The sequence below is a fragment of the Zosterops lateralis genome (assembly GCF_965231275.1).
Source record: "Zosterops lateralis genome assembly, chromosome: 4".
Lineage (NCBI taxonomy): Eukaryota > Metazoa > Chordata > Aves > Passeriformes > Zosteropidae > Zosterops > Zosterops lateralis.
In genome coordinates this window covers 717,328-744,402 of record NC_139765.1, presented here as the reverse complement: position 1 = coordinate 744,402, position 27,075 = coordinate 717,328, and the positions used below count along the sequence as shown (strand labels likewise).

At 48.0% G+C, this 27,075-nt stretch overlaps 3 protein-coding genes and 1 long non-coding RNA gene across 12 annotated transcripts in view; 2 read left to right on the top strand and 2 right to left on the bottom strand.

Annotated features, from left to right (window-relative positions):
- ERC1 (ELKS/RAB6-interacting/CAST family member 1) overlaps positions 1–7,199 on the bottom strand; it is a 232,486-nt gene extending 225,287 nt beyond the window's left edge. For 4 of the 5 annotated variants that reach the window (XM_083859867.1, XM_083859869.1, XM_083859870.1 and 1 more), the window contains exon 1: positions 7,150–7,199. The gene's annotated coding sequence lies outside the window, so the exon portion shown is untranslated. The remainder of the gene's footprint in view (positions 1–7,149) is intronic. The other variant, XM_083859868.1, reaches the window with a different exon arrangement.
- A 270-nt stretch (positions 7,200–7,469) lies between these two features.
- Positions 7,470–19,027, top strand: RAD52 (RAD52 homolog, DNA repair protein; the record flags this gene model as incomplete). Its single annotated transcript, XM_083859351.1, has 13 exons — positions 7,470–7,497; positions 9,210–9,353; positions 12,134–12,219; positions 13,778–13,879; positions 14,441–14,534; positions 15,372–15,439; positions 15,693–15,811; positions 15,895–15,970; positions 16,827–17,023; positions 17,217–17,353; positions 17,922–18,002; positions 18,507–18,743; positions 18,969–19,027. The coding sequence occupies exons 3-13, from the start codon at positions 12,136–12,138 to the stop codon at positions 19,025–19,027; spliced, it is 1,254 nt and encodes a 417-aa protein (XP_083715477.1). The 5' UTR covers positions 7,470–7,497; positions 9,210–9,353; positions 12,134–12,135.
- Positions 19,028–19,802: 775 nt separating this feature from the next.
- On the top strand, positions 19,803–24,436 carry LOC310908384. The gene is made up of 2 exons (XR_014589847.1): positions 19,803–21,511; positions 21,794–24,436. It is a non-coding gene; the product is annotated as an uncharacterized lncRNA (long non-coding RNA).
- Positions 24,437–25,779: 1,343 nt separating this feature from the next.
- Positions 25,780–27,075, bottom strand: part of WNK1 (WNK lysine deficient protein kinase 1) — a gene marked incomplete at its 5' end in the record, with an annotated part of 95,421 nt that continues 94,125 nt past the window's right edge. For all 5 annotated transcript variants that reach the window (XM_083859345.1, XM_083859346.1, XM_083859347.1 and 2 more), the window contains one exon: positions 25,780–26,905. In XM_083859345.1, coding sequence (XP_083715471.1) covers positions 26,591–26,905 — 315 coding nt within the window. In that variant the 3' untranslated portion in view covers positions 25,780–26,590. The remainder of the gene's footprint in view (positions 26,906–27,075) is intronic.

Sequence of the window (27,075 nt, the reverse complement as noted above, 5' to 3'; positions counted from 1 at the left end):
GGTTGTGGGGAAGATTCTCAGAGCGGGCACAGCTCAAACTCAGGGGAAGGACTCTGCCATGCATTGCACTGCACTCACTCTGCACACAAAAGCAGATTAACACAAAAAGTTGTCTCTGGAAATAAGCAAACCCTCCAGTGTTTTTATTGAAATGACCACTTTCGCCACACCATTGTTAGACTTTCAAATTGTGACTATTCCAACTATTAACTAAATACATTCTTCCACACTCGCAGCCAGTTTCAGTATTTCCACTGACACAGATTTCCTACAGATTAAGATGAAAAAAATTTACAAGATACACCTTAACTCTTTTATTTTCCTTGTAGCATTTACCACTGACAATATCACTGCTGCAGAAGCAGATATCAATACAATTCATACTAAGAAAAAAAATCTTTCACCATGAAAACAGCAAAGTGAGGGAAGTGACCAAAAAAAATATTTTCTTTTTTGCAATACCAATTAATCAGGAAGAAGAAAGAATTCCAGTTTCCCTCCCAGAGTCCAAGGAAAAGTACATGGAAGATTTCTTTCAGATAACATCATGACCAGAAAAGTTACTTCTTCAATCTGCTGAGCCACAGTGGCATTTTCCTGGGAATCTCACAAGTACAGTCTCTTATCTTCCATGAGGCCAACAAGCAGCACTGTTACTATTTTCCTCTTCTACTGAGACTAAATTTAGTCACAAATAAATCATCCCTTAACCCTACAAGATGGTGGTAACCATAAGGAACAATGTCCAACTGTGACTGTACTGAATGTACTAACCATCTTCCCTTGGCAAATTCTCCTGTGGATTTCAGAAACCTTTGCTTTTTCCTGCCAATACAGGAACCCTCACCCAGGATTACAAAAAAAACAAGGGAGCCAAAGCCAGTTCTAAACCATTTTTCTTTAAGATGGCTTGCAGAACTTTACAGTTATGAAACGGAATTCTCCTCTTTGCTGCTCATTAAGAGAACAAAAACTTCAAAGAGCATCCTATATACAAGCCAAATTAAAAAATAATAATAAAAAAATCACATCAGCCCAAGTAAAAACTTGATATGTATATTTATAGATATTTAAATTGGGATAGCACCTTTGCAGGCACAAAGACCTGACCTGCTTTAGCATTAAGTAGAAAATGCCATGTAGTGATTATGGAAAAACTTGTAAGGAGGACTATCAGAAAAAGAACAGGCATGATTTACACCATACTGCAGAAAAAGGTTTGGAAAAGGATAGTTATGAACACATCTTCTGTATAAAAATTTTAAAATAGGTAACAGCACATCCTGCTTCAAGTGCCAGTTGAGAAAAATGTCTTCTCAGCTCCCAGGTGACTGTCCACAAACAGAGACAGACACCATTAATTGTGGAAAATGTTTATAATCTGGCAGCAGACATTTAAATGCACTGAGTGCAACCTGGAGCAACTAAAATCCACCTGTTTCATTACCACAACCTGGTCCTAGGCAGTGAGAAGCAATGGAGAAGCCACAGCAGGATCAGGGGCTGGCATGCTGAAACAGGAGCAAAAAGCCATCAGCCCTCCAGGGAGATTTCCTTCTAAGGCAATTATGGCCTGAGAGAGGACAGGGACAGGAACACCAGCCTGGTCAGAAGATCTGGTGGTCCTCAATAAAAGCTTTATGGGGGCATAGTAGAAATGTGAGAAATTCTGGAGGGATGACCTGAACATCAACATTCACTATAAAGAACCCAGTAAAGTGAGATGTGTGTGGCAGTGCTGCCACACTCAGCCCTGCACCCATTATTTTTGGTGAACCAATGGCTCAGGGGGCAGGTGTTCCTGGCTGCACTGACAGGAAACAGAACCTTCATTAAAAGCAAAGTTCTGTTCCCCTCTGGAAGATGTCTGTGTCACATAAATGAATAATGCCTTTCATGTCTCCCACCACCCCAAGACAAACAGCAATAGCACATCAGCCACTTGTAGGTAAGCAAACAACTAAATAGACACAAACATGCTGCAGAGACACAGGGGAAATCCAGCCTATATTGTTTAGAACACAAAGAATTTCAGAGTAACTCCTGCAGCAAGTCCTGGGAATTTCTTTGCTGCAATTTCAGGACTGACACCAGCTGACAAGCTGCAACATCTATGGAGACAATTCCTTAATATCATCACTGTGTGACAGTCAGGAGTGGGGCAGTGGGATCACAGAGCAGGCAGGCAAGAGCATCCCACAGCCCAGGGACCCTGCAGAGCCTCTCAGCAGACTGGAAAGCACAGATCCAACTCCCAGGAGACAGAACATCCCTGTCACACTGACTCCTGTCTGCACAAGGAAGGCTTTGAATGGCAGATTCATAATAAAAACCCAAGTCAGCCTTCACAAGAGGCATCTTAATCTGATAAAGGCCTGCAGCAGACACATTAGACTTCATTAACAGAGGTAGCAATTGTTCCCATTTACATAATTCGAAGCCCAAGAGTTAATGGCAAGTAAGAATGTCTGGATTACACGGTAGGACAGAGACTGCAGAGTAGAGGGCAGGTAGGAAGGGTGGAATTCCAATAAAAGAAAAGCTTCCATTCCAATAAAACCCTGCCAGGAATCCACATAGTGGGGATAATGAGAGAAGTGACATGATTCACAACAACTCAGAGGTGTGCTAACCAAGAGAAAAAATGAATTCCTGTTGTTTCCTACTCCATATCCCAGTTACAAAACCTATGGCTGCTATGTTACTTTACACAGAAAGTGTGAAGCCTCTGTCTCAGGGCTGTTTTGTAGATTTTAGCTTTGGAAGGTAAGAAGCCTCATTATTTTTCACCTTAAATTAATTACTATTACACACAAAAGGGACAGAAAAAGGTTTATTTTGCACATTGCACTGGACACAAGGCATTGAGCCCATGGAATTCAGAGTTCTTTATCAAAATGTCCTTGTGGCTTTGACAGCAAGGAAGCAAAGAGGATGAATGAAATTAAGACAGAAATCAGACAAAAAAGTAACAGTTCATATTAGGATTGAGTCTCATTCCTAAAGAGCACAGGAATAAATGCTGAAGCACTGCCATCTGTTTACATCCAATCCTTTTTAAAAGCTGGGGGGATGGTGGTGGTGATGATGTTTGGTTTGTATTTTTTAAATGAAGTTCACCTAGTTGCACATCTGCCAGGTTCACTGAGTGTGACTGTAACAGAGCCTTTGTTCTGGCTCAGCAAACACAAAATGGGAACTGATACATTCTCCCCCCCCACACACAGAGAAATCTCCCCAGAAAAGCATCTCAGAAACCCCCAATATATTAAAAAAACTGTTTTGTAAAAGGCAGGTCATCAACCCTGGCCCTAACAGTTTTGGGGAAAAAAAACAGCATTCATTTGTCAAGGGAGTATTTTGTTTCTAAACAGAAAGTGACATTTCTAAACAGAAAGTTACGTACTTTTTACATCTGAAAGGTTAGCAGAAATGCCACCCAGACACTTCAGGTCACCACAGAACATGGAAACATCAGGATTCCCTGTCCTTTTTAGACACCTCTGTCTCCTATTCCTACAAGGTATCTCATCCAGCAAACACCACCCGCACTTCTGCGAGAGCCAGAAATATTCACCCATCAGTTTCCTAGTTCATTTCTTTCCCACAAATACACAATCTCTTCCATGGGATCTCCCCAACAAGGAAGACACGACACAGCAAATGTTCTGTCCTGCTCTATAGCACTTTCTTTGCAAAAGCACTTTTAACTGGCAGCAAGTTTTGTTTCTTTTAACACTCTTAAGTTTTGATAGCAGCAGAAAAGGTCTGCTGTCACCATCATAGTTTCGTTCCTATCTCCTTTCCCAAAAAAAAAGATCACCAAAAAAAAGGATTATTATTATTATAAGTACACATATGTCAGCTAAACCTTTATTTACACACATGTAGGGAGTCTGGCCAGGTGCACCAGGATTTCTTTTGTGCAACGACTAGGAGGTAATTATGTCTCTAAATTTAAAGCAGGTGTGAAGAGAAAAAAAAAATCATCCTGTGCCCTTTTTAACGGCCAAACCCAACAAGCAACAGGTGTTTGTGGGGAGACAGACAGAGATGGTGCTGAGGACAATCTTGCCCTCGATCTCTTGCAGCTGTTAATTATCCCAGAGTGGGAACAGCCATGCCCCCACAGCTCTGGGTGTGATAAAGGTGACTGAGCTGGCAGGGAGGTGTATGAGGGACACACAGGGTGAGGTGGCCCTGCTGGGGACAGGAAGGAGCCACCTGGAACTGCAGAAGGAGGAGAGAAAGAGCCAGAGCTGTGTGGAGCTGCCCATGGGAGGCCACAGAGAAAAGGTATGAGAGACTTGTAGATAACAAGGTGCTGGTGCTTGAAGCCTCCTGAGGTTTTATTGGTGCACTCTGAGAGTTGTAACCATCTCACAACAGGTATCAGAATGTCAGCATATCACTTATATCACACATCACTTCCTAGGGATAAGCTGATTAAATTAACTCTGACTCTGCTAATTGTCTAGAAGATTGAAGACCTGTTAATTTTCTGTCACTGTATGGCTAAAGAGTTTATAGGCTCATTTTAGAGTGCAAAGTCAGTAAATACTATGTGTTTACATCCATGGCTGTTTCTCTCTTTCCCACAGGTGGCACAGAACCAAGGACCCACCTCCTAAGAGCAGAAACAAAATGGTAAAAGCACTGCAGGTATTTCAGAAGCACCAGTGAAATTAGGCTTCCAAGCAGCCTGAAGTCACCGTGGGCAACATCACAGGGCAAGGCAAAGCAGGCTCCAGAAATTCCATCATCACCTCCCTCTGACAACAACACTGGGCTAAGGACATTGACATAACCCATGAGCTGGGAAACATAACCAGTGCTCAACCAGCACTGGATTTTCCAGGATCTCCTGCTCCACTGCAGCCCAGAGTTAAACTCCTGGCCCCAAGAGGCAGCCATGGACAGGACCCTCCTGCAGCAGGGTGCCCAGCAAGGGTCAGGAACCCACACTGACTTTAGTTCTATTATTTAAAAACCCACATGCATCCCTCCACAGTTACACTTCTGACATCACGCTCAGCTAAAATTAGCCAGACACTCCAATTCTCTTAGCCAGGTAAGAGCTGTAACAAAACTGCCACCCAAAAGAGATTTTCAGGGGAATAGGCTTGAAAAGAGGGAGAGGTGAGTGGATGGGAGATAACAATGGGAGAATATCCTGCTCACAAATTAAGGAACAGCAGCAAGAACTCACACACTAGTCACGACAGCATGGTGAAATATTCCTGTTCATACACCAGCACACAACTGCTGCCAGGAACTGAGAAAGTGGCAGGTTCAAAGGAAGGAAAGAAAAAAAAAAAAGCTAAGAACCCACTAAATACCAAAGCCCCCCGAAAAAACCAGCCAGGGGTTCTCTCATCACCAAGATTTGCAATTCAGTAAAAGGGAACAGGCCACATAAATACCAAACCTGCCTTTTCTGCTCATCAGGCCATTAGGCACATATTACAGATGAAAAGTTATGTGAACGGAATCCCAAAAAAGCTCATGATAGGATCAAAAAGAAGCCTAGAAATTATGAAAAACATGATGCTTTAATATAGCCCAGAGAGCAGGTTTTCCTCAGTTTAGGCTTCTGCTAACATCCCAGCAGTGATTTAATTACAGTTAAACTGGTTTCCCAGAAGTGGTGGAAGAAGTTCAAACTATATCGAAGATGATGATAAATTCATATTTCATTCAGCAGCTCCCAACCTTTTTCTAGCTGCAGCTCGATGGATTCAGACAATCCAAATTTCTGGATGATATAGCAGACATAGACTTGACTATTCTGGGAACTGCTGCTCTGTGCTAAAGTTCTGAACTGTGCTCCCAGAACTAAATAATCACTGCTGAAAAAAAAAAATCCCCTATTTTACTACCAACTCCAGTCACAGCAGCACGGGCAAGGTGGTGATTTATCTCTTCTCATCCTATTTGGAATTGGCTTTGAGGATGCTGACTCACAAGTGTTCCTGAATTGGGGCACACGCACATCTGGGCTGCTGCAGCTTCCAAAAATAAACTCCAGTGAGGTGTCAGGAGCTCAGGAGGAGGTGTGTGCACCCAGGAGGAGGAGAGAGGTGTGTGTGCAGCCACCTCCAGCCTCAGACACACAATCCCCGGGGGCAGAGGAGGGATGGCAGGCAGCTGCTGGAGGTCCCTGCCCATTGTTTGACAATCACAGCCAAACCAGCCAAGTTTCTGCGTTTCCAGCCTGTTGGACCCGAGGTAACACATTATCCAGCTACAACCACCCCATACACCCGAGCGTGGCCACCAAAACCTAAAATGCACATTGTTCTCCAGAATAATCTGGTTTTACCCATTAGATCTCATTCTCTCGGCTTCTATAGTGCTTCCCACCACCAGCAGCACCTCCATAGGTGTTTCTCTATATATTTGCATCACCCAATCCCTTCCATTTCCACCGGGGCTTCCCTTTAAACCATTTCACAGCGAACATTGACACGAAACTTCCAGAGCATCATTCCAGGTTAAATAAATATTGTGCCTCCTCCCCAACCTGCAGAGCTCACCCCAGGAAAGAGACAGATGTGGGAGGGCAGCAATTCAGGATGGCAGCACGCACAGAAACAAAGCACCGTGTAGATGCAGTAAAATACAAGAAACTGACCGGGCAGCGCTCAGAGAGAGGGAAAACAGACAAAAAAAAACCCAGCACAAGGTGTGTGCAGCAGGACAGCGCTGCCCGTTACCTCGATGGGGCGGCGGAGACAACAAAAGCGTGTGTTTCCCAAGGACGGGCGGGGTGAGGAGGGGCGGAGGGCAGGGGAATGGGCAGAGCAGGGATGACCGACTGCCCGTGCAGGGCCCGGCAGGACGCGGGCCTGGGGGCGATGTGGCCGGGCCGCCCCGCCCTGCCCTGCCCCGGGCGGTGACAGCGGAGGGGCCCGGCGGGGAGAGGCCTCGACCCTCCCGGCCACCCCTTTCCCTGGGCCCTCCCGCCGGTCCTCACCCACCTGCACAGGGCCCCGCCGCTCCGGTCCCGGCCCGGCCCTGCCCTGCCCAGCCCGGCAGCCCCAGCCCAGCGCGGCGGCGGCTCCCGCAGCTACCGGCGCCCTCCCGCCCGCAGGCCCCGCCCCGCCCCGCGCTCCCCCCAGCGGACGGCGGGGCGCCTTAACCCCTCACCTGCCTGTCAGCCCGCGGGGAGGGCTCGGTGTGCCGGGCTGTGCTGTGCTGTGCTGTGCTGTGCTGTACCGGGCTGTGCCGTGCTGGGCTCCGGTTCTCCCGGCTCGGGCTCCTCCCGGCCCCGGCCCCGCTCCCGCCGCTTCTCCCCCGCCGCCAGACACGCGCAGGCCACGCCTCCCCGGCCGCCGCCGCCAGGCCACGCCCCCCCGAGCGCGTCACCGCCCGCGCGCGGCCCCGAGGAAGTTTGGCCGCTCTCCGGCGCCGTAGCGGCCGCTCCGGGCGGGAACTGCGAACGGGTCGCGCCGGGGCTGAGGCGGGCACGGCTGAGGGACGGCGGGCACCGCTCAGGTACCGTGGGCAGGGCTGAGAAACGGCGGGCAGGGTCCGGCGGGGGCTGGGGACCGGGCACAGAACGGGCACAGATGCGGGGCCTCACCTGGGCCGGCTGCTGAGCGGCCCCGCCCGCCGGGCCCGGTGTTCCCTGAGGGCAGACAGTAATTGACGCCATCGGGAATCCTTCCAGGTCGGATTTGCCATCATTTCAGGGTGTAAGGAGCCAACAGCAGCACTCTTGGCTCTTTACAGCACCCAAGGGACGCTAAAGTGAGAGGTTGTGGCAAATGGGTTCGGTCTGTCAGGCTACACAAGGAATGACACTTACTGACGTGTAAATTATCGCTGTTTAAATTAGCGTCTTATTGGAATTAATATGGCTTATATTATAGTTCTGTTATATTATTTCATCGTTTTATATATTACCTATATTGTATATTTTGTATATTAATATATTATTATGCATATTATATTATATTTACATTATATTATTACATTATATTATAATATATTATAATTATATAATGTATTATATAATTGCATTTTAATTAATAATATATATAATATAATGTAATTATAATATAATTACATTATATTATAATTACCTTACAATCTATTATAATTATATTATAATTATATTTATATTATAATTCAGACCTATGGCAGGCTGATGCCCACTGAGGTCTCAATAACCTGAATTTCCCTTTCACTGGCAGAAGCAGAGGATCCGTTTTAAATTAATTTCTATAGAATCATACAGTGCACATTAGTGCATGCTAAAGTATCTAAGCCCTTCTGCCAAAGCCTGAGGTATCCCCCTAAAAAAGAGATCATTTATTGGTGTGGTGATAAATCAGCCTGACAGGCTTTTAGAAAGAAGCGCCCACGTAAATAATTTATGGTGTTTGAGTAATGTTCCTGCCTGGTCTGGGCTCCAGAAGGAGCTCTTTTATTTTACTCTTTTGTTCTGCATGGATGTGACACTCCTGGAAGAGCAGATTGTTCACTTTTGGGTTTGTGGCTGTGAGGTGTCACTGTTTCATTCCTGGAAAAAAACTCACAGTTGTTTCTCTTTTCTTTCAGTTCTACCCCTTGGGCACTGTTTATTGTTATAAATATATATATATTAATAATATCAAAAAGATTATTTGTCCAGTCAATCCCTTTAATGAAATATTTTTGTACAGGTTGTGAGTTAATGCAAAGGAATTTAAGTGATGTGAGAAATTAAACAGATTTATATTCTTGGAAAGCAAATGTATTTCAAATCTAGAATTGTTTGGATCGGCCTGTTTCCTGGGATGCTGTTGGTGCATTTTGAACTGATGAAACTTGTGTCAGCTGTGAGCAGGACTTGGCCAGGTGGGCTTTGTTTCAGATGTTTGGTGTATCCAAAAATCCTCAAATAGAAACACAAATGCACTGTTGCTCTTTCCAGAACTGAGTAAAGGTAAGGAAAGAAGGAGCTTCGCCCTGTGTTCATTGCAATGTTAAAAAGGTGGAACCAGAATTAGTGTTTTCTGTTCAGTGCAGGGAGGATGATGATCCTGGCCATGCCAAGAGTAAAGCCAGCAGTGCCTGATAAATCAGAGTTCAGCTGTGTTTTTGGAGGCAGATTCCAGTGGGATAATGGGGCTGCATGGAGGTGTCCCCCTGACACTGTCACTGAGCAGGAATTGTCAGTGCTGCTCTATGCCCTGAAAGCAAATCCCTTTACCCCACTGCAGGGAGCTCAGACATGCTGTTACACCTTGTCTTCTCCTGCTCTCCACAATGTGTCCTGAGTGAGTGAGGGGCATGAACAGGGCCCTGCCAGCACCAGAGGCCAGCTGTCCCCTGAGCTGCCCTGCATTTCCATGCTGAACCCATCAGTGAGTATCTTTCCCTTCTGTTGAAGCTGACAGAGCATCACCTGGCTTTTCTCAAGGCTCTTTGCCTGGTGAGACCAGAAATCCAAACTGGGGAGTTCTGCTGTGTGCAGCTGTTTCACAGGCAATGCATCATCTCTTTTCCACTCCTTTTAACTGTGGAGCAGCACAGGCCTGTCTCATTAGGAATTATCTGCCCCATTACATTTGAAAGAGGCACCTCAGCTCTGTTTTTACCTGTGCACAACAGGTAAATCAACTTATAAAATAGTTTTGGGGTTCCCAGAGGGAAGAGAACTCCACAGAAATACAAAACTTGTAAAGTTTTTGGGATGTTTTCTTAGAGTAAAACAAACCTTGGGTGAAGTGTGTGGCACTATCTGTAGTGCTGCCTAAACCACTTGCTGCTGCCTGTGTGAGTGTTTGCTCTTGCTGGGCTCAGTGGAATTGCATTTATTGGAGGAATGCTGAGGGTTTTCACTCAGCACACCAAAGCCTCTCTGTGAGGGAAGAGAGGGTGAGGGTGAATGAAAAGCCCTGTGGATGTTCACACTCTGTGTTGTTAAATTCAGGACTATCTCTTCTGGAAAGTTGGTTTATTTCCTGCACACATTTTGTGTGGAATTTGTGTACACACACATTTTTCTCACCAGTGCTCAATTTCACCACCATGCAAATAAATGCCTACTTGTAGAGTGCTGTTGAAAATGAATATTTTATATCTAATTTCCTAAAACAGAGATTGGTTTTTTTTCTGATTATGTACCTAATGTGTTCAAACTTTGAAAGATCAAAATATGGTAGCAGTAAAAGCTGTTAAGTTTCTTTACCTGTTCTAGTGTGTCCAGGTGTGTTAGTTTAGCACAAATAGTGAAGTGCAATTAGTGTTTTGTTGTTGTTTTTTTAATTAACAACTAGAATAGCCAATTGCATGCAGAGACACACTACCCACTACAACACCAGGCAATGTTTTGGAGCACAGTGCAGCACCTTTAGCCTTGTGTCACTCTTTCTCAGTGACAAGAAAACTTCCTGAGAACATTACCAGCCAAACTCAACAGAACTCCCTGGAAATAATAAATAATGGTCCCATTGCCACAGAAATCATAAATCCTAGATTCCTTTAAACTTCCACTCTTCCCAGCTCCTGCTCCAATAATTTCTGGTGTGGCAGTTGTGTCGCTCTGAAATGCTCAGACAGTTGTTGTGCTGCAGAACCCCCACACTGCTCCGAGGAGGGTTTGGTTTAGACCAGGCTCACAGGGAAACTGCTCCTGCAGGTAAAGCCTGGCACTGAACTGGCAATCCTGGATCTCTCAAACTGGATCCACACATCATTTGAATACAAACCACTGACAGCTAAATTTAGACTGATAATGGTGCACACCATAGAAAAGCCTGAAGGACTTTAACTAAAACCAGTATTAAGCGATTTTGCATCAAAATGCCACCCACCTACTTTGCATAAATTGGCCATGGTGTTTGTAGGCAATGACATTTCAGTCATTGTTCCTTCCCAGGGCTCCCAGTGATTAAGATCTGATTGAGGCAGCTTGGGGGTGTGAGTGGAGGCAACAGCATTGTTCAAATTTCAGTTCCCTCGGCCACACACACTATTTATGTCTCTATAATTGTCTCCCTCCCCGTGCAATGAACTCTTTGCTGAGCAGAGGAAATAGCCTGCCTAAATCACAAGTGTTTCTCCTGCTTATGTTGCTTTCTCTTTGCTCTTTTCCAAAGCCAAATGTATTTACAAACTGCTGCTAACTTCTGATTGAAATGCATTCAAGTGTATGAAAACTGTACAATTACACAAGTTTGGGACCGAAGAGGAATAATCCTAGCCAACCAAAATTAAGGAGAATTTTAGCTACACTTGGCATAATTGCCAGTGCTCACACTTGCCAAGGAAACAACCAGTATGCTTTTTCTGAAAATCGTTTGCCAAGTCCTCAGTAAACTTTGGATTTCTTGTTTAGAGACTGGAAAAACAACTTGGTTTAAGAAGTGTCACACCTGGAATGCATTAGCAAGGCAGAGTACAGCCAGGTGCTGACTGACTGGCAAATCATGCTGTCTGCTCAGGATTTTAGGTTTCTCAAACTGTTTTGACATCTCCAGCTCTCTTGTATGTCTGACTTTGTCATGTATTTGTATTCCTTATAAAAGTTTGAGTTCTGGGCTGTCAGTTGTGCTCAGCATCGGTACAAATAAAATAAAACATTATCTCTGTGGGTTATTTGGTGGTGCTGCACAATCTGGGTCCACAATCTCCCCAGGAACACTGCTCCAGAGCAGGGAGAGTGGCTGTGCAGTGCTGGGAAGTGTTGGACACTGCCTTGGAAAAGGGTGCCATCTACTGAATTATCGGTACCACTTCTTACAGTTCTGGCAGGTTCTGTGGTTCTCAGCTCTGCACAGTTCATGTGGCACCATAAAGCACCCAGGCAGGCTGATTACAGTCAAAACAGCAATCTGAAATAAAACTGACACGTCAGGGTAGAGCTGAGTAAAGTTTTAGAAAGTTGTCCCAACTTTTTATCAAAGGATTGATGGATATTGAAGTTGGTCCAGGAAGACAGTGCTGAGGAATCTGAAAGAGAGAATTATTTTCTTTTTCCTTCCCTGGCATGGTGCAGTCCCTTCACATTTACCTGAAAGGAAAAAAAAACCACATGTATAATTTTTTACCAGTGAGATATTTTTAATAAGCTTTTCACCCTGTGTTGATGTGGAGTGTCAGTCCTGTTCTGTTCAGTCACTACATTCTCTGTGATCTCCAGGCATGCCTGAGAGCCAGGGCAAGGACACTGAGAGCTACAGCAGCAGCAGCTCCAACACTGGGGACTCTGTGGCTTCCTTTGGACAGGTCAGTTCCTTCTGCCCCACAGGGAAATGCAGCCTCACACTCCTGGAAATCTGCTCTGCATCTTTGTTCCTTTCCAACTGGGCTACAGCAGGGCTGGAATCCTGCTACACCCTCCTGTACTTCACTTCTTTTCTCTGCAGTAGTCTGGGCATGCCTCAAATTATAATAAATTGCTCTGGATTCTTCTCTAAAAGGTTTGTTAATCTTTTAAACCTTAAAAGTGGGTCTCATTTTATTCTCTCTTATTCCCAGATGTCCTGAGTCATGCTTTCACACATTCTGGGTACAGGTTCAGAAAAGCCAACTGCTTTCAGCTATTAAAAAATCATTTTGAAAAGTTGTAACATAATTTGAAAAAAGAAAACTGTATCTGGACTGAACAGAGCTTTTGCTGGTGAATTCTCTTCTCCATGAAAAGCATTTCTACACAGTTCCTGAATGTGCCACAGGCTTGTGCATTCTCCCTTTTTCCTTTTGCTTTTTGGTGACAGGCTTGCATTCTCCAGCCAGAAAAAGATAAAAGCTTTACTCTTAAGTTTAACTAGCACTAAATACAAATCAGAGTGGTTTGGCAGGAATTGGAATTTATATGGCACAAACACACTAGAAGATTCTGTGTTCTGCTGAGTTCTTAAGGCAGCCAGTACATGCACACACAATATTTATGATTTAAGTGATGAAACCTCTGTTTCACCACTTCAAGCCACAACAACAGGAGCTTTTTAGTTCTTAAATCCTTAAACATACACTTAGGCTTCACTACATTTTGTAAATTGGATTTCTACTAAGACAAACCTAAACTTAAAACACTTCAGGCTTCTCATGATGCTGGTGTTCTCCAATGATACCAGTGATGTTGGATAACTCTAGAAATCCCTATTCTGCTTTCCTGAGCTGCTGTCCCCCCCTGATCTGGTGACATGTGGCACTGGAGTACAAATAATCTTCAGTTTTGTTGGAGTCTTTACATACACTTTTCTTGTTGGTCACAGAGATACTGTGTTTTGGTCTGGAGCAGTAAAATAGAAAATTTACTTGTGTGTTTGTGGCTAGGATTATTAATGAAAAACAATTGCTGCAGCTCAGTGGTTAATGCCTGTATCCATCAAGAGTAAGAGGAAAAAAGAACAGTCTAATGCACTGAGGTGTTTCCTTGCCTGCTACATCCCAGTTCCAAAAAACGGATGCTGCAGCTGTTGGAAGGAGAGAGATGGAGCAGGGCTGTGAGGGGAGGCAGAGGCAGGACTGAGCTGTGTGAGGAAGCAGAGGGATGGAGCAGGCTGTAGGAGAAGCTGAGGCAGGACTGAGCTGTGTGAGGAAGCAGAGGGATGGAGCAGGGCTGTGAGGGGAGGCTGAGGCAGGACTGAGCTCTGTGAGGAAGCAGAGGGATGGAGCAGGCTGTAGGAGAAGCTGAGGCAGGACTGAGCTGTGTGAGGAAGCAGAGGGATGGAGCAGGCTGTAGGAGAAGCTGAGGCAGGACTGAGCTCTGTGAGGAAGCAGAGGGATGGAGCAGGCTGTAGGAGAAGCTGAGGCAGGACTGAGCTGTGTGTCTCCCCAGTACCAGTACTCGGCGGGCGAGCACCGCGCCATCCAGCACGCCCTGCGCCAGCGCCTGGGCCCCGATTACATCAGCAGCCGGCAGGCAGGAGGAGGACAGAAGGTAGGAACAAACATGATGCTTCAACTCCCTTTTCCCCAGGAAAACTAGGGAGTTCAATTCTTACAACATTCCTTCTTTGAAGTGAATTTCCCTCTAGTAGTTTAATATGCAGATATGAATGCAATGAGCAAGGCATAAGTTCTGGCTTTTATTGAGCTACAGATTTTCCTTTTACACTTAAAAAGAAACATCATTTTTCAGTGCTCCATCCTTTACAAAGGAATATTTATCTACTTGTGCAGCACTGACATGTTTTCCCTATTTTTCCTCATGAAACATTATATAACAGTGGCTGCATTTACCATCTTTAGTGCCCACTCTGTCTTCTGTTAAGTCATATTTGTTATTATATTAATCCCCACTACATTGCTGGAACAGGGTGCACCTGAAGCTGCACCATCAGCCTTTTATTCACATTATCTGAACCTTGAACTTGGCTGGGTTTCCTCAGTGTAAGATGGTATGCGTAATCTCTGTTTAAAAAATACAATGTGCAGAGGTGTATGTACAATGCTATATATTTATATATATGTATTTATGTGTATGTGCTCTTCTTTTCAGGTGTGTTACATTGAGGGTCACAAGGTCATCAGTCTGGCCAATGAAATGTTTGGCTTCAATGGCTGGGCTCATTCAGTCACTCAGCAGAATGTTGGTAAGGATCTCTTGGGGGGACAAAGAAGTCTTTGCTCCCTCGTTTCACTGTTTTCATTTTAGGTCTGTCATAGTCATTATTCTGAGTGTGTTTATGATTATTCTTGAGCTAGTCTAATCAAGTCTCTGATCTCTATGGGTACACCCAGTCAAGAGTAATTACAATTAAACTACTTAACACGCAGTCCTGAGCCAACTTTCATACTCACCTGTAATTTTTAGACTCTAACCAGTTCATATTCTCAGTTAATATTCCCCTAATCTTTAGGGACCCACCTTTTGCTGCAGATTTCTCTTCTAGCTAATACCCAGTACTGAGCTTTTTACAACAGAAAACTTTGGGAAAATTTTTCAACTATAACATGGTGTTCAGGTGATTTAAAGCTTCAGCCTCTTCCCTGTTGATAGCTGAAATAGAACCTGCCAGAGGAGTGTTGTCCTTGTTTGCAGGTCTGCTGTGCTTATGCTTATGCTGAAGACTGGTTGTTGAAGTAGGTCAAAGCAGCAGCTTAAATTACCTTCTCCCCCACCTTCAGAAATCTTTTCTTAACTCAGATTCTAGAAATAGAACAACTTACTTCATTGCTTTCCATCTATTCTGCACCGTGGTTTTCTTTCCTCCTTTTCAGTCAAGAAAGGACTGACATCCTTCAAACTTCTACCTTTTTCAGACAATGCCATAACTAGTCATTCCTTAGAAATTCAGGCATTCTTTCCACAATAAAACTTTGTGCAAATTATTTGCAAACTTCACACTTCTACTAGATCATAGCAAAGAAACTACTTTCAGAGACAACGATTTCTTTTCTGTATTAACACTTTAAATATCTCCTTCCAGACTTTGTTGACCTCAACGATGGCAGGTTCTACGTGGGTGTCTGTGCTTTTGTGAGAGTTCAGCTTAAGGTGAGTGGGTTTTTTTGCTGGCTCTGACTGTGGCTGAGCCATTGCCTGAAGGTGTGAGGGGAAGTCCTTGCACGGGTCAGAGCACAGTCCTCGGGTACTGCTCTGCATTGGGAACCTGCTGGTGTCCTCAGCATTGACCTTGCTGTGGCACAAACAGCCAAAGCAAGGAGCCAGGCTTGGGAAAGCACACCACCTGCACGGATAAAATACACTGCATGTATAAAATCCCCTTTTGTTTGAAATTGTACTGCAGGACGGGTCATACCATGAAGATGTGGGGTATGGAGTCAGTGAAGGCCTCAAGTCTAAAGCCTTATCCTTAGAAAAGGCAAGGAAGGAGGCAGTGACAGATGGACTGAAGAGAGCACTCAAGTAAGTGAAGATGAGCAGCTGTACATTTCAGAAGGTGTGTGGGATGAAGGGTTTCAGTGACAGTGATCCCTCTTGTCCCTCAGGTGCTTTGGCAACGCTCTTGGGAACTGCATCCTGGACAAGGAGTACCTGCGGGCCGTCAGCAAACTCCCCCGGCAGGTGCAGTACAGGGCTGGGAGGGCAGGGCTGCACAGCCCCTGCCCTTGGTGCCCTCACAGGGCTTACACTGCTGCCTCCTGGGGTTCCTCACACCCACAGCCTTCAGAACAAACACCTCACACACACAAGGCACAGTGGGACCACCATGGATCCTGCCAGCTCCTGCTGTGCACCACCTGGGGCAGTGAGCTGCCTTGTGGAAGGAGCGAAAAGGAAAGCCCTCTGCAGCTGCTGATCCATGGACTTCCATAGCAAAGCTGCCTGCAATCACTGTAGGACTTGCCAAACTCTGCTAGAGGCCCAGAGCTGCATGGCAGTCCTGTCAAACACTGTAGAGCAGATCCACAGTGACACCTCACCAGGTAAAGATGGCCCAGGTCTCTGGTTTGCCAGGGTCATCGTCTATTAGAGGCATTGCCACGAAATGGAGGTGACAGAACCACAACATCCCATCTTTAATGAACAGGAGTGGTGTACCTTCCTCAGAAGTCAGTGAAGGCTGGCCTTGCCCTTTAGCACAGGCAGGAAGATGGACTGGTAAAACAAACTCACTCAGCAACAGCCTTGTGGGGCTGTGAGCAGCTGTAAAATCCTGCATCGATCACCAACACCTGTTCTCGTTTGCAGAGCAGTGTGGGGAGACCTCACCATCTGCCTGCAGCACCGAACAATTAAACCCACACAAAGTCACAGCAATTCAATGATTAACTGACTGAATTACTGGGTGCTGAAAGAGCAGTTTGGGTTTCTGACTTACTGTCTGGCTTAGAGCAAACAAAATAGGTTTTTAACCTGTGCTTATTTCACTACCTTGATGGAAATTTCTGAACCTTTTCTTTTTTTTCTCCTTTAGCAGGTACCCCCTGAGTTAAACTTGGTGAAAGCTAAAATACAGGACTATGAGCCTGAAATAGAGAAAGCCAGATACAGCAGCTATGTGGAGAGGCAGAACCCAGCAGGGAGACAGCACTGTGAGGTGACAGCTGGCTGTAAGCCTGGCCAGACAGAGGCTGCTGTAGTGACAGCAGATCAGAAACAGCCCAGCACTCCCAGGTGAGACTGCTGTTACAGATTTATTTTTTAAGCTGTATTGGAAGTTACTGGGCCTTGTGGGTAGACAGCTCAGTTCCAAAGGCCCTATAAAGGACTAGTTGAGTGGATTTTCTTTACTGTTATTTTTTAATGAATTTTCCTTCCCCAAATGCAATTGCTGAGGTGCTGTTTCACTGTGTTTGTGGGAGGGCAGGAGCACAGAGTCCCCGGCCGTGGAGGGCGATGCCACGTACCAGAGGAAACTGCGGCAGAAGCGGCTGCAGCAGCAGTTCCGGGAGCAGATGGAGAAGAAGCAGCAGCTCCCAGGAGTGACTCCCAGCAGCAAACAGGGTGAGAAGGGCTGCTCAAAACTGGCATTTTCCATGGGAACTGCTGGCAGGCACAGGTGACCCACAGTACAGGAGCCTGGCCAGCTTCATCTGCTGTGCCATCAACACAACCTCAGCCTTGGAGGCCAAAGGCAGGAGCATTATCATATATTCCCTCTCTGTGTTCCGAGAGTCAGGAATGTCAGCTCTAAACCTGCATCATTAAATGTGTAACTTTCCAGCCACCCTAAACCTGCTGTATCCAATCTGAGGCTGCAGCACTTGGCCAATGGATGTTGCCTGTGCTACTGATACCTTGCCCATGGCTCAGGGGAAGCCTTGGGGCCATGTGGGAGCAGGAACACGGAGATGGACAGGCTAAAACACACTTTAAAGTAGCACAGGTGCTCATCAGGTATGGAGTGTTATTTCCCACATTCTGCTTCCAAGCCTTAACCAGCTGTAGGACAGCAGAGGGTAGTGCTGGCAGTGCTGCCTGTCGTTCCAGCCTTGTGCTCTGCTAGGAAGGAGCCAAAGGGTGTCTCTCTGTATTTCTGGCATTAATCTCTCCTTGTGTTGCCTCTCTGCAGCAACATCTGATCCTCCTGTGAAGCACAGCACTCCAGCAGAAGTGCAGCAGGAGCTGGCCATAGAAGAGGAGTTCTTTGCAGGTCAGCCAAAGAGTGATGAGCAATAAAGTGTTAAATCATTGGCATTTAAAGCAGGTTAATTCAGGATACAGTGTAAGGGTAAAGGCTCTGAAGAACTGGAATAACAGAACTGTGAGTGTGATTCTGACCTTAATAATACAAACTTTGCTTGAGTGGCAGGGAGATGAGTCCCTCACTGTGGGGTTTCACTTAGGCTCTTCAGTAGTTATTACACCTGTTTAAATATAAACTGATAAACCCTTTTGCTGAGTGATACTGCACAGCACAGAACCTGGGGGGGATTTGGGTGTGTTTTTTCTCAATATAAACATGGATATTTGGGTCACACATTGCTAAAGTCCACAGCACAAAGGGCAGGACCCTGCTGCACACTGACATAAGAGATGCTTTAGTTTAAATGTTACAGTGGTCACTGCTGGTAGGAAAAGAATGTGCTGCTCCTGGAGCTGCTGCCACTCCTGCAGTACAGTCCTGTGTCATGGATCCCCTTCTCATTCCTTCCAGATGATCCTGAGCTTTGGGACATTTCCTTGGAGGGCACAGAGCTAAAGGTAACGGGTGGCAAACCCTCAGAGCCCTCGGGAGCCGCCCAGCAGGGGACACCCCGCGGGCACCAGCACAGGAGCACCCGCAGCAGGACACCCCACAGGGGCCCCCAGCACAGGGCTGCTGCCAGGCTGGCACAGCTGCAGGGCCCTGCTGCAGCCCCCAGCACCAGCTGTGCCCACCAGCACCCCCCAGGTACTGCTGCCACATCCCTGGGGCTCCTGGGACATGGGGACCTACACTGGGACAGACATTCCTTTCCTTTCTCTTGGACCTGGCTGTGGAGGCTGGGATGGTGGTCTTGGGAAACTGCTTCTCTCCATCTTGTTTCCTGTCAAGGAAGGGTTAGAAACAGAATTGAGGAACACATTTAGAGGCAGAAAGAAAATGTTTATTTCTCACTTTCTCCCTGTGTGGCAGGGTGCAGCCCCCTCAGAAGAAGTCAGAGCTTGAAGAAAAGGAAGCTGGAACCTACATGAGGTGGGATTTGTGCCTCTGTCATGAATTACAGCACAAGGCTGCAGCTGGCTTTCCAAATTGTCACATGGACTCTGCTGTACAGCATGGGGAACCAACAGAGAAGAGTTTCATACATACAAACTCCATGTACCCTTAGGTTATTATCTATTTCAGATGCCTTTTTCTAGAACTGGGCCATTCTTTGTGTTTCTGTGGCACGAGGCTCATGGCCATGCTCCAGGTGGATACTACCTGTCAATTGCCTGAAGCAGGAACAGAATGGATGGTTAAAGATGAGATGCATTTACAGCTGCTCTGTCCCTCAGTGCTGCACTCCAGCACAGAGACAGACACCTGCAGTCCAGGGGGAGCTGTGCCAGGCCCCAGCTGTGGCTGCACATCTGGCTGGGGTGACACCAGCAGCTCTGAGGTGCTGAGTCCCTCTTCCCCAGCCTGTTCCTGGTGCTGTTCCCATTCCCAGCTGTTCCCCAGCCTGTTCCTGGTGCTGTTCCCATTCCCAGCTGTTCCCCAGCCTGTTCCTGGTGCTGTTCCCAGCTATTCCCATTCCTGAGCCGTCCCTGCTGTCGGTGCTGTGCCTGGGGCAGGATCACACTCCGTGCTCCCAGCCTTTGCTGCACTGCTGGTTTTAAAGAAGCTTTCAAGCCCTTTCAATACAGAAATAAAGGCGATTTTAAACCCCAAACCCCGCTGGGAGGGGGCTGTCTCCCTCCCTGGCCTGCCGGCCACGGCACCTCAGTCTCTGCTGAGCGGCTCTGAGCAGGCACCGCCTCCTGAAGGGGCAGGACCTCCTAAAGCGGCACCACCTCCCAAAGGGGCGGTGTCTCCTCCAGGGGCAGCCCTGCCCCGCCTCCTGCTGTGGGCCGGGCCACGGGAACCCGGCGGGGCTGCGGAGCCAACGGGGAGGCGGTGGCTGCCGGGCCCTTCCAACCAGCGGCAAAGGAAAGGTCTGTGAGCAGCAGTGGCCGGATGCGCCATTACCGCTTTCCAGCGCCGCTGCTCCTGCCGGGAATGGGGAGTGGAGCACCGCCCCTCCTGCCGGGAATGCTCCTCCTGTTCCCGGGAATGCTCCTCCTCCTGCCGGCAGCGAGCACACGGAGCAGCGGGAGGCTCCGCCCTGCAGCCGCCCAGCAAAATGCACTAAGACAGGAACCGGCCGGCCGAGCGGGACACGGCGGGGAGAGAACACACAGGAACGGACACAGAGAGCAGCAGAGAAACAGAGAAATAAACACGGAAAGAAGCACAGGAAGGAGCAGAGCTCCCGGGAAGGCACCGCCGGGGCAGGGAGCGACCAAAGGCGAGGGAAAACGAGCCCCGCGCTGAGCGAACGGACCGGGGATGGAGAGAAACGAGCCCGAACCCCGCGGGGAGAGCCCGGGGCCGGGAAATGGAGCGGAGATGGAGGGAATGGGCTGGGAACAGCCCCGAGAGAGACCCGGGGCAGGCACAGCGGCCGCAGAGCCCTGAAATAAACGCTGAGCGTCACCCGCGCCGCGGAGCGTCACTCCCGCGGAACTACGCGCATAGAACGCGGAGTAAATCAGTTTTTTGAGTTAAAAAGAAGAAAAATCCCTAAAAAAATTCTGAGTTTACGCGCCGCGGAGCGTCACAGCCGCGTAATTACGCGGATACCCCGCGTAGTAAAATCACGTATTTTGAGAACAAGAACTACGCACTGGAAAATACGCGCCGCTGAAAATGCGCGCCGCGGAAGTTACGCGCCGTGCTGGGTAACACCCGCGTAATTACGCAAATACTGCGCGTAGTAAAATCACGAGTTTAAAACCGAGAACTACGCGCCGCGGAAGTTACGCGCCGTGCTGCGTAACTCTCGCGTAATTACGCGGATACTCCGCGTAGTAAAATCACGTATTTTGAGAGCAAGAACTACGCATTGGAAAATACGCACCGCTGAAATTACGCGCCGCGGAAGTTACGCGCCGTGCTGCGTAACTCCCGCGTAATTACGTGGATACTTCGCGTAGTAAAATCACGATTTTAAAACCGAGAACGACGCGCCGCGAAAACTACGCGCCGCTCAAATTACGCGCCGCGGAAGTTACGCGCCGTGCTGGGTAACACCCGCGTAATTACGCAAATACTGCGCGTAGTAAAATCACGAGTTTAAAACCGAGAACTACGCGCCGCGGAAGTTACGCGCCGTGCTGCGTAACTCCCGCGTAATTACGCGGATACTCCGCGGAGTAAAATCACGTATTTTGAGAGCAAGAACTACGCACTGGAAATTACGCGCCGCGGAAGTTACGCGCTGCGGACCGTAATATTCGCGTAACTACGCTTATACTGCGCGGGGTAACGCGCAGAGAGTTTAAAATAGGAGTAAAGTTGGGGAAATGTCAGATTTTATACGGGTTTGGGCAGAGGAAAAGGCCCCAAGGGGCGTGTGGAGGCTTCTATGGCACAATCGGGATAAAACAGGATCGAGGGGAACCGCGGGGTTTGTCTCTGTGCTGTAGAAAACAGTGTGAGCGCAAATGTACAAAGTGTCCCGTCTGTGCACAGCCGGGCCGGCTTCGGGCACTTGGGGCGCTCGGGGATTGTAATTTGATTTAATTTAATTTGATTAACCGCCGCCAGCTGTGAGGGGACCCCGCCCCCGCGGCCCCCGAGGCCCCTCCCTCACTGTCTCGGTGTCTGTGGCCGTTTGCGCTCCCGCTGCCGCCGGCCGATGCCGAAGGGGCCTTTTCATTCCGTTTCCGTGTTGAAAAGACAATTAAATAACATTAAACCCGCTTTGTTTTCAGCCTGAGCCGCGCGGGGCCCAGCACAGGCCCGGAACCGGAACTGTGTGTGTGTGTGCAGCGGGAAAAGCGTTCCGGCGGTACACGGTGCGCCCGGGGTAAGGAGTTCCGGCGGGACACGGTGCGCCCGGGGTAAGGAGTTCCGGCGGGACACGGTGTGCCCGGGGTAAGGAGTTCCGGCGGGACACGGTGTGCCCGGGGTAAGGAGTTCCGGCGGGACACGGTGTGCCCGGGGTAAGGAGTTCCGGCGGGACACGGTGCGCCCGGGGTAAGGAGTTCCGGCGGGACACGGTGCGCCCGGGGTAAGGAGTTCCGGCGGGACACAGAGTGCCCGGGGTAAGGAGTTCCGGTGGGACACAGTGTGCCCGGGGTAAGGAGTTCCGGCGGGACACGGTGCGCCCGGGGTAAGGAGTTCCGGCGGGACACGGTGCGCCCGGGGTAAGGAGTTCCGGCGGGACACAGAGTGCGCAGGGAAGCGGCGGTGGCTCCGCGGGGTGAGTTTTATCTCCAGAAAGCTCCTCACGGTCTGTGCGGGGCCCGCAGACACCAGCACTTTGTGCCTTTATCGCCTTTTCTCTATTTGCTTTGGGTATTTTTCCCCGTTTTGCTCCATGCGGCCTTTAGAGGGGTTTTGTGTCGCTTTTCCCCTCGGCGGGTGTTGGGGGCTGTGCCCGGGCCCTGCAGAGCTCAGGATCTCCAGGAATGTGAGTACAGCTCGGCGGGGATTGTTTTTCCCTTTCTTTTTCTCTTTCTCTTTTCCTTTTCTCTTTCTCCTCCCTCTCCTTTTTCCCCGCGGGCAGCCCAGCCCAGCCCGGCCCACCTTTGTTTACTCCATCTTTAGGCCTTGTGTTTGAATGCCTTGGGAAGGTGTTGATGTGGGTTTTTTAAAGTTAATTTCGTTCTAATCTTTACAGTTTCACGGTGCCTGAAGAGATAGAAAACAGTAAATGAAGTGCTTTAGTACCTGGCAAAGGTTTCAGTCTGGTTCCTTTAACAAGAACGTTAACAAACTTGCCAGGTGAAATTAAGCAAAATACAATTGCGAGATTGGACTCAGCTGTTCGGCATTCTGACAAATTACACGTTATTTTATTTTCCAGTAACCCTGCACTCTAAATTAAAGTGTTACTTTGTTCCCGTGAAATTTGCAGGTGCCGTGAGTTTTTCTCATTAAAGTTTAACGTTCTTGTTGAGACTTTTATCCCTCCAGTGGCCCATCCTTCTGTCATTTCTCTTACAGATTGTTCACTTTATTTCCCTTACAGCTTGTTCACTTTTTCATCTCCTTTTTGTGCTAATAACAGTAGAATAAGCTACATCTTGTCATATCTTTCATTTTCCAAGGCACTAATTTGCAGATATGTTTAGTTAAGGTCCAATAACACAATGCTCTGTTATTTTCTGTTAAGGTTGAGCAAGGCTAAGTTGTATTAAGTGAACTTTAAATTTCATCTCTGCTAAGTTTCAGTGTTATTAAGTTTAAACAATGTTTTATTCCAGTTTTATTTAGATCACAGTTGTGTTCAGTGTTAACAAGGATTAACTTTGAGTTTTCTCAAGGGCAGCTCCTGTTTTACCGAGGTAATAATTGAGCTCCATTTTATTAATAAAAAGTCCTTTTAGGGCAGAGTTCTGTGGAGTTCATCTTGATGAGCTTCTTCACTGTCAAAATTGGTTTACACCAGGTTTGTGTTACTCAGTCTGAGTTATTACAGCTTTTACCTGTCAGCTGTTCAGTGTTTTGTTTCATTTTACTGTTACAGATACACAAACGTTTGGAATATATTGTTTGGAACTTTTTCAGCCAGTTCTGACTGATCTATTTTAGGAGGAAACGTTAGAGAGGATCTCATGTTTGAGTCCCTGCCCATGCCTGAGTCATGTCCTGGCTGGTGGGAGGGGAGTGTTCAGACCTTCCCAGCCCTGAGCTCAAAGCTGCTCCAAACTTCTACAACGAAAAAAATTCAAAAATTGAATTGAAACAGAAATTTTCTGGCTGTGGGAGCAGAGCAGACAGAGCTCCTCCTCCAGCAGAGTCACTGCAGGAGCCCCTGGGACTGGTCCTGTGAAAAGGGTACCAAAACTTACAGTGGCAGCTTTTTTCCCTTTCCAGCCTTGGGCAGCTCATGACTCACAGCAGAAGCTGTTCTTAAAATGGAAAGAAATGCAGCAGCAGCAATTAGTGTTTGGAAATACCAAATTCCTGCAAGTCTGGGGCTGGGAGTGACACTGGGAAATTGTTCACTCGTGACTGTTCCACTCCCAATCCCACACTGAATTCCTGGTTTGGGGTGGCTGAGGAGTCTCCTGTGCTGGCTCCAGCTCCACGAGAAGGGGTCAGTGCAAAACACAACTAACCACGGCCAGGGAAGCCCAAAGTTTCAATTAATTTTATTTTTTTTTATTTTTATTTTTTTACAGTGTACATTGTTAAATAATGTAAAGAAAACGCTTGTAATTCAGAAACAGATTTTATGTGGAAAAAGATACTCAAAGTGTAATATTAAACAAAATAATTTAACAGTTCAGTAGCATTAGTTTATTCCTCTAGACTTCAGTTATTCATCCACAGGAGGAGAGGGAGGGAGAAAAAAAAAATCAATGGTAAATAAAACCAGTTCTTGCATAACATTAAGTGAAAAAACGACTTCAAACTTATTGGATCAAATTTAAATAACCATGTGCTGCATCCAGCTGCCCAGTTCCTCTGCCACGACTGTTGCCTTGTCTCGGTACTGCCTCAGCCCTGTCCACTCCCCTTTCCCTTCCCTGGGTGTGCTCAGAGCTCCCCTGCACCAGCATCCTCCGGACAGAGCTGCTTTCCCCGGGCCCGGGCTGCTCTCCTGCTGCCCCTGGAGCCTCCTGAGTCTCCTGAGTCCCCCTGGAGCCTCCTGAGTCCCTGTCCTGCCCCACAGAAGTGCCCCAGCCTGGGCCCAGAGCTGCTCCTGTCCAGCCCGGGCCTGCCCTGCTGCCACAACTGCTGCAAAACAAAGGGACAGGACAGAAAACATCTCGCCCATTTCTGTGTGAAAAGGAGACAGTGAGAGCACCTGCAGACACACAACTCCCTGTCCAGCCCCAGCAGGAACAGCACTGACAACAAGCACGGCCAAGGACAGCCCTGTGATGCACCAGCCTCCAGGGCAGAGGGAGCTGCTCACCCCTCTCAGCTCTGCAGCACAACACAAATACTGGCTGGTGTTGGTTGGACTGGGAAAGAGGAAACCAGTATTTCTTGACTAGGAAAAGGGAGAATGAGCAAAGCAGAAGAAACAGTACAGGTGCTCAGAGTGACAAGGGACAGACAGTGACAGTCCTGGTACCAGCTGTAAATGAGCTAAGGGTGAACCAAAGGGAAACCCCCAGGTAAGACAGAGGAACCTCGTGCCGGCTGTTCACATCCATTGCCGGCAATGGACGCCGCACCAGGAGTCTGCTCCTGGCTTCAATGAGTTTGACCAAAACAAAGGTAAGAAAAGCAATCCCAGCAGACAAGCCCACATTGCCAACGAGCAATGGCCCCTCTCCCTCAGCCACATCCTGACCAAACATCTGCACCACTCTGCAGGTGGAGTCCAGCTGCACCCCCAGCTGGGCCTTTCCCCGAGACACCCCTTCTGCCCGTGCTCTCTGTGCTGGCCCAGCCCCTCCTGCTCCAGCCAAAACTGGTCACGTCTGGTTGTAGCCTCACCTGCACCTCTCCTGTCCCAGCCCACCTGGCCCCTGTCACCCCACACCTTCAGCTCTGCCCCCCGGGCAAGTTTCCCCACACACAGCCCTGCCCTGACCCCTGGCCTGGGGGCCTCCCCTGCCCCGAGCAGGAGCCCGGGGTGCCCCAGGCCACGGGCACAAACATCCTGCCCTCAACTTGCCCCCTGCCCACCTGGGCTCTGCTGGGAAGACGACGCTAAACTGCAGAAGCAAGAGAAGTCCAAGGCACTAAAATATCCAGCAAGCATACTGGGAGAACAGACAAGTATTCAAGTACATTAATTTATACAATTTTACATTCACATTTATTTATCTAATACAATGAAAATACAAAGGAAAAAGTTAAAGTGTCTCCAATAAGTATAAGGATATAGCTAGCTTTTTTCCCCATTTTTTCTTTTTAACTTTTTTAACCCTCTATATTCCACTCATTTTTAAACTACTGTTGTCCAACAACATTTATATATCACAGTGTTTCCACATCAAAACTGATGGTAAGTACATGTCCGCAGGGAACTTTTAAATTTTTTTTTTAACAATTTAAATTGCTCTAATGCTGCAGTCAAAGCTGTTAATATCTTACTTTAAGCAGTAATGACCTATCAAGCACGGGCTGCACCACAAGTCCGTCCGTGTGCCCCATCGTGTCAGAGCCAGATACAATTGGCTGGGGACAGGGAGAGGAGGGGGATTAGGACAGCTCTTTGCTCATCTTGGTTCTTCAGGAGAGGTACAAGAGTGCTAAAGCCTGACGCCAGGGCTCAGCTCTCCCACCTCCACACGTGTGGATTCAGCCTCCAACCACAACCACTGTACAGCCAGACTGTATGGACTGGCCCCGTGGCTCCTCCTCACACGAGAGCAGCCCCTCGTGGGAAACTGTCCCATCACAAGGATGCTCATCATCCTCCTCCCCCTTCCGAGTGTGTGGGGAAACTCCCGCTACAGAGAGTCGACAGCAATGGTGGAAAAGAGAATTCATTCCCAGTCTGGCAAGCCAGCAGTTCATTGCAGCACTAGTAGTGATACAGGGCCCCTCTCCCTCCCCGTGTCCTGTCCCGAGGCGCGGCCAGCGGGGTCCTGGCACGGCTAAGTGGTCCGCAGGTTGGAGCCTGGAGGGTTGCTGACAGACTTTTGCAAATTGCTGATGTTGAAGCTTTGCAAAGACGTGGCCCCCACGGGCTGGAACTGGCCGAGCTGTGGCTGTGCTGGCCCCCCTGGCCCGCTCCAGGGCGGGGGGAAGGAGGCTGCGGGGTAACCGTACTGCTGCGGGGGGCACATGGCCTTGCTGAAGGGACCTAAAGAGGTAGCTGATGCTGCAGGGATGGGCGTAGCACCCAGGGAGGATGTCATAGAGATACAGAGCTGACCTGGTGCCGAGAATTTCCTTGCCATTCCAGGGCCCTGCAAGGTAATCCAACCACCGAGACAAGTTACACGAGTGTGCCTAAAGAACCGCCAGTCCACAATCCCAGTGGTATTTACAAGGACATGTCATAGCCCTCCCTTTGGTTTCCCCCTCCATTCCCGAGCAGGCAGCACATCCTGCAGGTAAAGAGCCAGGCACAGTGCTC